Raw genomic sequence first — 12,240 nt, 5'->3', positions numbered from 1 at the left:
CTGTTCCAAGCTGATTGAAAACACATCTTGTTGATTTATGTAATTACTGAAAAAAACTTAAACTGCCCTGTTTATTGGGAATATTAAGAAATCACTATTTTAACAATAATAATCGGGCTGCTTATAATTATGACACAAGAATGTCTTCAATTAAATTAGTGGTTTCTTTACCTTGCATTTCTCTCCTGCGACCATTAAGTTTCTTGTTAATATTGTGTATATATATATATATATATATATATATATATAAACATGTGTATATATATATATATATAAACATGTGTATATATATATATATATATATATATATATATATATAAACATGTGTATATATATATATATATATATATATATATATATATATATAAACATGTGTATATATATATATATATAAACATGTATATATTTTTGTTGATGATGATGATGAAAAAATTGATCTAATAATGAATCAATGAAGTAATGAATGGCAACAATTCCAAAATTTAGCTTTTGGAGTTTATCTGTCATTGCATGAAGCCGTAAATAACAATAGAACTTAAAAACTGATCGGATTAAACTGGTCCGTGTGCGCATTTTAAGAGTTTGTATGTTGCATCCTAAATTGGAAAAAATCTGCACATCCAATTCACTTTCCACCTTCTATTATCATCAAAAATGTCCCTGGAGATGTTTATGAGAAATACACTTTATTATAAAACCTTGTGCATATGACGTTTACTGATACTGACAATTAAAATGATTTGTTGTCTTTCGAAAGTTCATTCATCGCTGTCCACACCATTAGTGTCACTGTGGAGTTTGCTGGTGCATGCTGGGAGTGTGCATGTGCAGGAGCTCTATATCAACGCACAAAACTGCACTGAACGCCGGTACATAAAGTATACGACTCTCCTCCTGTTTGAAGTTCTCTGTTGTCGTGTGTGTCACTTTTATGTCTGACTTTGAATGCAGTGTCGTCAACCTATAGCTCCAGGCAACGTCCCCTAGTGCGAGCCTTTAAACCTGGGCTGCCATTTGTTAAGAAGAATGCATGCTCCCTGCTATATTCATAATGCGCGTCAAACGTCTTGTTTTTCCCAGCACACAGCTTATCCAACTCACAATTACGGCTTCAAACTGCATGCAAAAAGCTATTAGACCAGTCAGTTACCTGTTGAAGTGTGCGAAGAAAAAAGCGCAGGATTATGCTTTTGTTATAATGGGCCCCCGAAAAGTGTTACCGGTGGCATTTTTAGTCATGACAGTAATTGCATAGGTTGGGGGGCTTTTCGAAGCAACGGGGCTGTTGAATATTTCTTGAGAGAGAGTTATTTTGTTCTCATTTATACACAGCTCAAAATGGACTTGCTAATGCATTTGCAGAAACTTAATGGTAAGAACTAATTAGTTTGAATCGTCATAAAAACAGAATATTACAATTCAACTTCTCTTAAAGGATGCGTATTATGTAAAATAGATTTTTGAGGAGCTTTTAACTTTGTTACAATGACCATCATCATTATCTTATTCAGAGATGTATTTCATTTGTTTGCTGCGTGTTTGAGTAATCCTGTTTCAGGCTTGAGTGTGCTGATTAAATTCTCTGCTGTCATTATTCAAAAAGGGTTCAACAATAAAAACCCATAAATGACAATCTACATTTGTTATAATCCAATACTAAATGCATGATGTTTTCTTTGGAGAGCAAAGTTTTATTCAACCTTTTTTATGCTTACCTTTGCACTTGAAAGCCTTCTACAGCCTAGGCCTGACTTTAATATTGATATTGGTTTTAGTCCAGACGTCTTTCAAGGCAAGCTTTGCATTTCAATTATTTACAATAATAATATTATGTTCAAAGTCTGTATGTGGCCCACAGATATGTTTTTGCTGACAGAGAAGACGTTGAACTATCTGCCAGTGTTTGTTTTCTGTGATCAGACCCAGTAAATATTGAGATATTAACCATAAACCAGGGAGAAAAATATAAATTTTGAAAGTTAAACAGCAAATTTAATTCTCATCTGCTCGATTACAGCCTGTTTTGAATGACATCACATGAACCTAACCTAGCCCAATATTGGTTTGGTCTGAAAAGAGTGAGTGCAAGTGGAGCAGTGGAGCAGCTTCTCCGTGAGTCAGTGCTTAATGATGTGTTCTGTGCAGGACGGTGAGAACCTTCTGAAAAGGAAGGTTTGCTTGTTTTGCAGAGACCCAGTGTAAATTTTAGAAACTGGGTCAGTGACTGATTTTATCATTTTGAAATGGACTTGGTCAGACAGCCGTGTGTCAGGGGCTTACGTGGCTTATCCTGGTTCAACGTTGTTTCAAAATTGGTGCTAACCTTATGATGGCCATGGTCTTTTTAAAGCCTGAATTCACCCACTATGTTGAATATGAACGTGAAGTAATTGCTTTCCTTCATTTTATAAAAGAACCTTCGCTTTATTATACAACTTAAGTTGAGTAAACAGTCAGTAGGTTTATATGCAAACTAAACCTATTGTTAGGAGGACGACACGTTCTTGTCAGAAATTCAACTTTCTCGTCTGCATGTATACTTGGACAAGGACAGAGCTTGTCCAAGACCTCAAAACCGAATGTTATAAAGACCGTTTTTTTTTATGTTTGGCCGTCTCCCTCTTGAGACTCACTTGTGATGTTATCACGTGGTATCCAGAGCTCTTTAGTTTTATTTTGATCATTTCAGAGCTCAAATCACCTCCACTTTGCAACGGAACATTTACTATTTTGCCAGCAGGAGTCCTTACGTAAAGTTGGAAGATACAAGTTAGAAAAAACGTTATGAAAATGGAATCGTTTTTTGGAGGCGTGCTCAATTAGAATTATCAATCCTATAAATAGAGACAGAAAAGTCTAGTGTAATCTCTCAAACAAGTGTATTGGGATGTGGCTGCGGTTAACTGTGGTTCATTCTATGGTCCAGTCATGTTTTGTGTCATACATTCCTGATGATTTATAAAAATTGTCTGAATGTCGTTGTGAATGTGAATCAAAATAATACTAAAATAAATAAAATAATAATTGTTGTCAATATTGACCAATATCAGGGGTTAGTTACCATGGTGATACTCAGTACAAACAAACTGTCACCTCTTTTAGATGGATTGAAAACCATACAGTGCATGTCTTATCTTATCTTAATCAATACGAGCGTTCATGGTCCCATTTAATAATGTCGTTTGACAAATAAACAAATTCATTAATCTTTGGATTGACAGAGCACCTCTCATGACACTCAGAGCTGCACAGTGCGCATAGTGGCACGTGACTCACAAACTCCTGAATTCATTTATGAAACATCTCAGCAAAACGTTTGATATTCACACTACATGTACTGTACATGCATTTCATACATTTGACCGTTAAACAAGTTTCTGGTATTTCAATTTGGTTTTGGTTAAGTTAATGTAGGCAAGATAACTAAAAACAGGTTGTTCGGCTGCGCTCCACCTGTGCTCCTGAGATAGCCCCGCCCTCTTCCCTCCTATTGGCTGAGCTGTGCCAGACTCTGTCAGCGCTGTGCTGCAGCAGCTGCACCATCAGGGCCTCTGGGTTTCACTCTGATTTCTCTCAGACTCAACAAAGACATTTTATATGTGTTTTCAAGCGACACTCGAGCCTAAAGTTACTCATTTGGCATTAGTTTAGTTTACACCAAAACTCAGGCCACTGTTGTGTTTCCAGTTAAGTCTGTTTTTTATGGTCAGATTGTGTTAAAACAAATCTCCGATTAAAGCCCAACATGAGCCACAGCGCTTCAGACAGAGCAGTGCCTCCGGTTAGCTTCACGTCCTGAAGGAATGCTGATGACATCACTTGACACTGGTACACTTTTTGTGGTCTTCCCATGCTTAAGAGCAGTGGTTCCCAACCTTTTTTGTCTTGTGTACCCCCCCTGAGCTTTTTGTCATACTATATCACTCATTATTAGTCGAAAAATAGAACGTAACCTAATTGATGATTCAATGAAAATAATTTTATTTGAACATTAAATTCTCAGGCATTGTCTTAATTTGAACTCAAATGAATCATAAAAATGAATAATATGTGGCCTTGAAAATACATAAATAACTATGAATTCAAAATAATCAACCTGTTTTTGCAATATATGGCCTCTTAACTAAAAACAACTGGAGCCCCTATGAGTAAGTCCCTTTAAACAGTCATTTAAACTTTGAATCAGGAACAAAACACTAATACTCAGACTCACTATAGGCCTAGATCTTTTCATCAGTCATCTGAGCTTTAATGAGACACTTGAGCTTGTCTTTCATAAGCTTTGATAGTCAGGACTAAAGCAGGACTAAAGCAGGACTAAAGCAGGACTAAAGCAGGACTAAATCGGTACTAAATCGGTACTAAAGCGGGACTAAGAGACTTTGACAGAGCAGTTTTTCAGATGAACCGGGGCTCTCAGGTCACGGCGGAGCCGTCTCAAAGTAGCACAGAGCATCGCGGTAGCGCATTCTTTTTTAAATAGTATATTTTTAATTATGGGGGACCACCCCCGGCTTTTCCGCCTATGAATGTGTTTATTGTACATGTATATGTATAAAATACAATACAAACAAGCATCCCAGAACGCTTTGCTTCATGGTCTTGGTTTTCAATTGTTGTGTATGCAAAGTGCACTCTGACTGAGAACTCTATCAATCTATAAATCGTCCTGCTGTCCGGATGTGGCCTGTGGCCTGCCTTTTGGAGACAGGTGTGGGGAAACATACATTTTTGACGGGATTATTATATTTTTTACTTGGATTTTTGTATTATTATTCACCTTGGATTTTTAACGTACCCCTTGCAGTACCACTGCCTCCCTGCCCCAGCGTTCCTGCCCCGGCGTGCTGCCTCCCTGCCCCGGCGTGCTGCCTCCCTGCCCCGGCGTGCTGCCTCCCTGCCCCTGCCCCGGCGTGCTGCCTCCCTGCCCCGGCGTGCTGCCTCCCTGTCCTGGCGTGCTGCCTCCCTGTCCTGGCGTGCTGCCTCCCTGTCCTGGCGTGCTGCCTCCCTGTCCTGGCGTGCTGCCTCCCTGTCCTGGCGTGCCGCCTCCGTATTAGAAAGCACCGATGTTAAATAAGTTTCCCTTTGCCCTCTAACACTTGTTTGTGATGTTGGTGCGCACTCTCTCCTCTGTCCTGCTCAGACCTTTCTTCTTTTCCCGTGTGTGTGGCGATGTCGCTGAGCCGCCGTCCCCTGCCGTCTCCTGTCCCCCCTGTCGCCCCTGTCGCCCCGTGTGCTGCTAATGAGCCGTGAGTGTGACAGTGTTCTGGATAGGACTGTCACTGCCTGCTGAGACAAGCACAGACTCCTGCCTCCACATAAAGGACGTGAGCTTAAAGCTTTTTCAGGGCTGTAATGATGCCAATCATGTTTTAGGGATGTCACGAGGTCACAATGTAATGGAGCTAAAGAATAATAATAATAATCAGGGCAATTTTTAGAAGCAAAATTGGGTTATTTCCATTTAATCTATACTCTAAACCAAAATGTAAAGTGCTGTTTATCTGTCCGTTTATGTCACATTCTCTTTACTTTATCATTCACTAAGTTTTTCATAAAACTGATCACAAATACCAGAGAAATTGTGATAAATTATAGTTCTATAGTATGTTTATAGTTTGGTTGTTAATTGGTTATGTTCTCTTATTTTTTTTTAAAGCTTTTTATCTTCTTAACCAAAGCATAGTCTAATATTTTTAGTTAAATCGTTAGTTGCATGTATATTTTGATAGTTATATTTCCATTTTTGTGGGACACATAAAGGTTATCTTCTATTATCTTGTTAGACATTGTCACTGACATTTGATATTGTGACATCCCTACTTTGTATTGATGGGATTCACATGGCATTCCAGTGCAGTATTGTGTTTTAATTATAATCACCTTTGTATAGGATAATGTTTGTATAGGATAATGTTTGTATGTTTGTATAAGATAATGTTTGTATAGGATAATGTTTGTATGTTTGTATAAGATAATGTTTGTATAGGATAATGTTTGTATAGAAGTTGTTTGTATAGGATAATGTTTGTATAGGATAATGTTTGTATAGGAGTTGTTTGTATAGGATAATGTTTGTATAGGATAATGTTTGTATAGGAGTTGTTTGTATAGGATAATGTTTGTATAGGATAATGTTTGTATAGGAGTTGTTTGTATAGGATAATGTTTGTATAGGAGATGTTTGGGGGGAAATGGATAATATTGCAGTTGTTGGTTTGGAGATATGCAAAATTGTTTGCATGTTTCTATATTGCAAACATGCAATTTACAGGAGTGTTTTAGGGCAATTCTGATGGATTGTCATGACAACGTCTGAACCACAATGATTTAAAAATAGATTTTGTGAAATGGCTTGCCCATAATACTTAAGCCATATGATCTCGTTCTAAAATATCACAACCTCCGATCTAAACACATTACTTGCCTGTTATTTCAGCAACAGCCTCGGGATCAGAGGCTGTTGCTGAAGATTGGCAGGCTTGTTGGCAACTGTAGGAGAAGAGAGTGAATAAATAATGCTTTATTGTCACAATTTAGTTCACAAAGCACAATCTAAGATGTTGTTTAATTACTTTTATTCAGGAGCAATGGCCTTTGTTAACTGATTGTTTGACAATTTGTCCATTAAGAGCAAAAACCGATATATTTAATTACATTCACAGGTTCCATAGACAAAGAAATAATCCACTGTAACACAATCTTTATTAAGTATGAACACAAAAATATATTTTAGTATCACTACACTCTTGCTTTCACAATTGTATATTGGTAAAATATCAATAAATGATCATGTCATTTGCACAAAGTCATGTCTTTTAAACAGAGACTACAAAAAATAGGAAAAATAAATCAAATCTGCAAGTAACATAAGGCTTTTGCCACATGAAGACTGAGAAGAGGAACTAAAACTTTTTTTTCGAGTAAGAGTTCTGTCAAATATACTGTATAACTCGAGCAGGAGCAAAGGTATGACGTCAGAAAACCACTCTGAAAACGCACAATTTTATTAAAGGTTGAATGGACGATTTTTTTACCCAAATTTGAGTCTTATTTCCTCGTGGCGTGGACTGCCAATTAGTCCTGCCACGTATCAATCATAAAACGCACCTACTGCTCACCTGCAGCCGCGTGTGGCTCGTCCCCACGAGCAGCACGTTTCCGTGTGTCTAAGCGCATTGATCTATCATAATATAGTTCCCTCAGTGTACGGGACAAAATGAAGACGGAGAAAGACAGTTCGAGCTGACTCAGAAGAAGACGGAAATCTACGGGAGATGAGAGATGTGATGCGATCTGTCACGCTAATAAACAAACGCACGTGTGTGTTGTATCCACACGGGGGAGTGGCATGAGCACTTCACCCTGAGTTCTCAAATCGCCGAAAAATCGTCCATTGCGCCTTTAAGTTACTGATGTAACTGACAAATGTAAAAGTATGACTCACTCGGGTTGTCCAAAAATCACATACTACGTATTTGAATAATTCTACATAAACGGACAGAAAAGGACACAATATGACCTTTTCTGGACATTGTATCTGCTGCAGAGCTGAACTCTGTGTCTTTGTCTGCAGGCCGTGTTTGATGTGGACAAGACTAAAGGCCTCACACTGATCGAGATCTGGGAGGGACTTACACCAGAAGACATCAAGGCCTGCACCGGGGCCCACTTTGAGGTGCGTGTCAATACAACCTGTACATAGACCTTTTATGCAAAACCTCTATGATAAACCGTTTTTATTTAAGATTTTAAGGTCTATTTTTGATACTTTTTAATCTGCAGCTGCTCGTGTGCTGTGAGTTTGCGACACAGTAGGACAAATAAAGGTCATTTGTAACATGCTGTAAAATAATGTTCTTAAGTAAACTATGGCATTACTAAACACTATTTGTTTATGAGCGTATTTACTAGCATGTGTAGCTGGCTTATAATTATTAAATCATGTACAAAAAATGTTTAAGCGCGTTAATACAATGTTTACTAAACTCAATAAATGCTTGTTGATGCCTTATAAGTGCTTATAAACTAATGCTAAACTAATGCCTATTGACGGTATAAATAGTTTACTAAGGAACTTTATTTTAAAGCATTACCAGGTTATTTTACCAGGTTATCCACTGACTTTGGTAAATGTGAGCTGAGAAAATGATGACAAATTACCTTATTGATTATTATGTAGCATCATTTTATAAACATTACCTAACCATGTTGTCAGGTATGAAGTACATTTTAATCTAATGTCTAAAACCATTTTACACTGTGTTTTGGTCCCGACTGAGCTCCTCACTTTGCCTTTCCAGATTCCAGATGACTAAAACAAGTTTAAATACGGTTTGTTGTTTGTATTTGACAGCCAATGACATCCAGTGATGAGTAATGATTATATTTCAGTTTTGTACACAGTCGGAGCGCGTGTTACACCCATTACCATTAATCAGACTTGTAACTTATAATAATAATAAAGTAGTCAAATTATATGATGAAGCATTTTAGTTTCCCACCAGTTTGTTTACCATTCGTGTCAATGTATAGAGTGCTTAATATATTGTCCTCTGTCTTTCCAGGTGTCTCCGAACCTGAAGTCCATGCAGCAGATCTAGGATGTGTGAAATCTTTCATTTATTGTTTTCTTTAATTTTATTTTCATAGACTCGTCGGTTTAAACAAAGCCAGGAATATAGAAGCCGTTGAAAGGTGTTTCTGATTGTAATAGGTTTTTTGAAGAATATGTATGCTATTTAAATGGAAAACTTTATGAAATTATTTAGTACTTAGTTTAGTATTATTTAAGTTGATGGAGATGATCGATACAAACGTGAACAGTAGGAAACAAAAGTGAGCTTTTGTGATCTGTTTTAAATGAAGATATGTAGAACGTAATGCGAGGTAATCGTGGTCAAATCCGATGAAGCTGTTACTGACAACCATTGTAATGCAGATTTATTCTTAGTTACAAAACACTGGACGTGGTAGCCAAACTGTTTATGTTGTAATTTGTTGTAATGTTTTGGTTCTCACGACGATCCAATCAGAAAGCAGAACGAGCCTCACATCAGTCTCGCATTTGTGTTGCCAGTTTCAAAGCTGAAATCCAGTGTGTTTAAAGCTCTTTGTCCTCTCTCTGATCCGAACGGTCACTACCTCAAGTCCAGCTCCTGCACCAATCAGGAGTCAGTGCTAGTTTGACCTCTGCAGCTCAGTGCGACAGGAAGTCTGGAGGAGCTGAACATGAGACACGACCTGTTCATAAAGTGAGGAGGAGAAACACTTGTATGTGTCTTCCATCTGCAGGTGAAGGCTCTGGAAACACAGTGTCAGTTTAAACTAGAAAGAGCACAGTCTTCTTATCATCTCTTTAATCCAACAGCTCCTTGGAGTTAATACATTTGTAATTGTCACGTACAAATTATTCAAACTATTGTGTTAACTACTCTCAAAGTGAATGAACAAAATCGGCTTACAAAGATCTTAAATTGAGTTGAATTTAGAAATACTGGCCGGGCCGTGTCTGATTTTACTTAGTGGTTTTATTACAACTGTGAATAAATCACAAAACACATTTACTGTAAGTCGAATGTTGAATGTGAAGGTCAACTTTGTTTTTAAATTATGTTGTACGTTTAGAATAAACGGTGTGAGTCCGTTTGGAAGACTTTGTTTGGGTCAACTGGAATAATTAATATTTATGGAATGATTGTATTGTACATGCCTTAATGTTATTATTCCAACATGTCCACTTCATATTTGTATTAGCACGAGTACAAAGTTATGCAGTTGTGGTCAAAGGGAATTGTGTCGTTTCTGCTTTCTTAAATTTTTGGAAATTCGTTGATTGATTAATAAAATGGCTTAGTGTTGTTGTTTTGTTTTTTATTGTTTCATTTGCTGCACAATGTAGTTACCACACATTTATTTATGTGTCCAATGCACTGCTATATCATGAGTGAACTCAGAATTCAGATTTTAGACAATATTACACGAGGCTTCCAGATCCTTTATCACAATAATTAGTTAAAGTTAATACGTCCCAGGCCAACATTGTAAATTAGAATTAGATATGAATGTTTTGCCTGGTAAAATAACGATTAAACAAAATAAAATGTACAAATCTGTCTGAAATATTCCACAGTATGGCTTTAAAGTTATCAATCTTGCATTTATTTGATTACACTTGTTTTTAATGTGCAAAAATGATATAAAAGACATGCATGATTACTTTAAGTGGGCTCAAAGAACTAAGAGAAGACTCATAGTGCAATTTTAAATTATGAAAATGAAATATTATCCTCTATCATTGTCTATATTTTGTTTGTTTTTTATCAATGAAATATCCTTTCCTTGCTGATTGAGATCAAATTAGAGCTTTGACGACGATGCCTTGTGACACTCCACAGGTCCCACTCTTCTATAAATGGACGCTGGTGCCGCATTGACATCGGTGATTTGATTCATCCAGTGGAGTAGAAGGCGCTGCCATTACCTTAGGGCTCTTACGCGGGCGCACACTGAGGCTGGTGGGCTTCTGCATTCAACAAGATCAACCGGGTTTGGATCAGCGAGTGCAAAAGTGGCAATGAAGTGACAGGAGAAAATGCCGGCGGGCTGCTCATGGTAATCCTGCGTCTCTGCGTTTTACCCAAGTCCACATACATTAACCTACTTCCCAAGGTACAACACGGAATGGCATTTCAGTGTCGCCTTATATTTTTATTTCTTTGGCTACTGTACAAGGCTCATTAGACTTATATCATGATTTCCTTATGAAATACATATCATTTTTTATGTAATGATTGAAATAAGGGGGGGAAATGGCAAAGAAATATATAATCTACAATATACATTCCCTTCATTACCAAGTGTGGCTTGAAATAAAAATCCAATTTAACTAAAATGATAAAATGATTGAAATAAAGATGCACTGTGTCACTTTTCGGATGGGGGTTGGCCACCTACTTTTCTGCGTACATGTTATTGCTTTGCTTGAATATTTTTCACTCTGGCATTAAACTTGTCTGTTGTTGCTTGTTGCGTTTATTCAGTTGTTTACACATGTTTTCTTTTTTTGCTATAAAACCGAACTTGTATTCTTATTCAGTAAGTGGGCTCTCCACTCCACAGATCTGACTTGTAACCATGCCACGGTGGTGTCAACTGCTTGGCTCCATGGAGATGGATGAGTTTAACGCCATACTTTGGAACATTCCAGGCAGAGCAGTAGAAAGTAACATTGTGCAAATTGGGGATGTAAATAGAAGCTATAAAGCTGCTATACATTGGGAAAATTACTCTATTTACCAATATTTGCCAAAATGATTTTCCCGTTCGAATGTATTTGTTAATAAGACAATGTTTAAAAAAAAAAAAAAGTTTTGTAATATTGCAATACACATTATAATATTTTATTAAAAAGTAACTTAGTGCAGCTTCAATGTTGAGCTGCTTTGAGAAAACGGAACCAGAAAAACCAAAACCAACACAATGACCAAATCTTAAGAATCAGATGCAGTGCTTCACAATTGTTTTCATTGAGTCACTTGTTATTGTTGATGTGGCATCTTTTCAACTAAAAAGCAACTAAACCTCAAGTTCTGTCGTCTCGTTCACTTCACATCTGGTGGACTGTAATCGTGTTGTTGATGAATGCACTGAATAATTAACCTTAACCGCAGCTAAACGTCCATTCAAAATATGTCAAAGTTATTTACGGTGATTTAACTGGAGGGTCTGCATTATTCACTCAGTCTGACTCTGCTCCGGTCATACAGGGACCGGACAGCCCTGAGCAAAGGGCCCCGGACCCCGTACTCCTGGAGCACCCCCCAAAGGACACCCCGAGGGACATGGTCGAAAGCCTTTTCCAGATCCACAAAGCACATGTGGACTGGATGGACAAACTCCCATGCACCCTCGAGCACCCGATGGAGGGTATAGAGCTGGTCCAGTGTTCCACGACCGGGACGAAAACCACTCTGCTCCTCCTGAATCCGAGGTTTGACTATCGGTCGGATTCTCCTCTCCAGTACCTTGGAATAGACCTTACCCGGGAGGCTGAGGAGTGTGATCCCTCTGTAGTTGGAACACACCCTCCGGTCCCCCTTCTTGAACAGAGGGACCACCACCCCGGTCTGCCAGTCCAGAGGCACGGTCCCCGACCGCCACGCGATGTTGCAGAGACGTGTCAACCAAGACAGTCTTACAACATCCAGATACTTTAGGTATTCAGGGCGGATCTCATCC

The 12,240-nt window shown here is 38.0% G+C and overlaps 1 protein-coding gene across 1 annotated transcript in view; it reads left to right on the top strand.

Moving 5' to 3' along the window:
* The window catches only part of oxct1a (3-oxoacid CoA transferase 1a), an 88,375-nt gene extending 78,557 nt beyond the window's left edge, over window positions 1–9,818 (top strand). The window contains exons 16-17 of the mRNA XM_072433824.1: window positions 7,577–7,678; window positions 8,568–9,818. Coding sequence (XP_072289925.1) covers window positions 7,577–7,678; window positions 8,568–8,603 — 138 coding nt within the window. The 3' untranslated portion in view covers window positions 8,604–9,818. The remainder of the gene's footprint in view (window positions 1–7,576; window positions 7,679–8,567) is intronic.
* Window positions 9,819–12,240: the final 2,422 nt, after the last annotated feature.

This window comes from Eucyclogobius newberryi, unplaced genomic scaffold, assembly GCF_026437365.1.
Source record: "Eucyclogobius newberryi isolate DKJ021-1_F unplaced genomic scaffold, fEucNew1.0.hap1 SCAF_6, whole genome shotgun sequence".
Lineage (NCBI taxonomy): Eukaryota > Metazoa > Chordata > Actinopteri > Gobiiformes > Gobiidae > Eucyclogobius > Eucyclogobius newberryi.
This window is presented reverse-complemented; position numbering and strand designations above follow the sequence as displayed.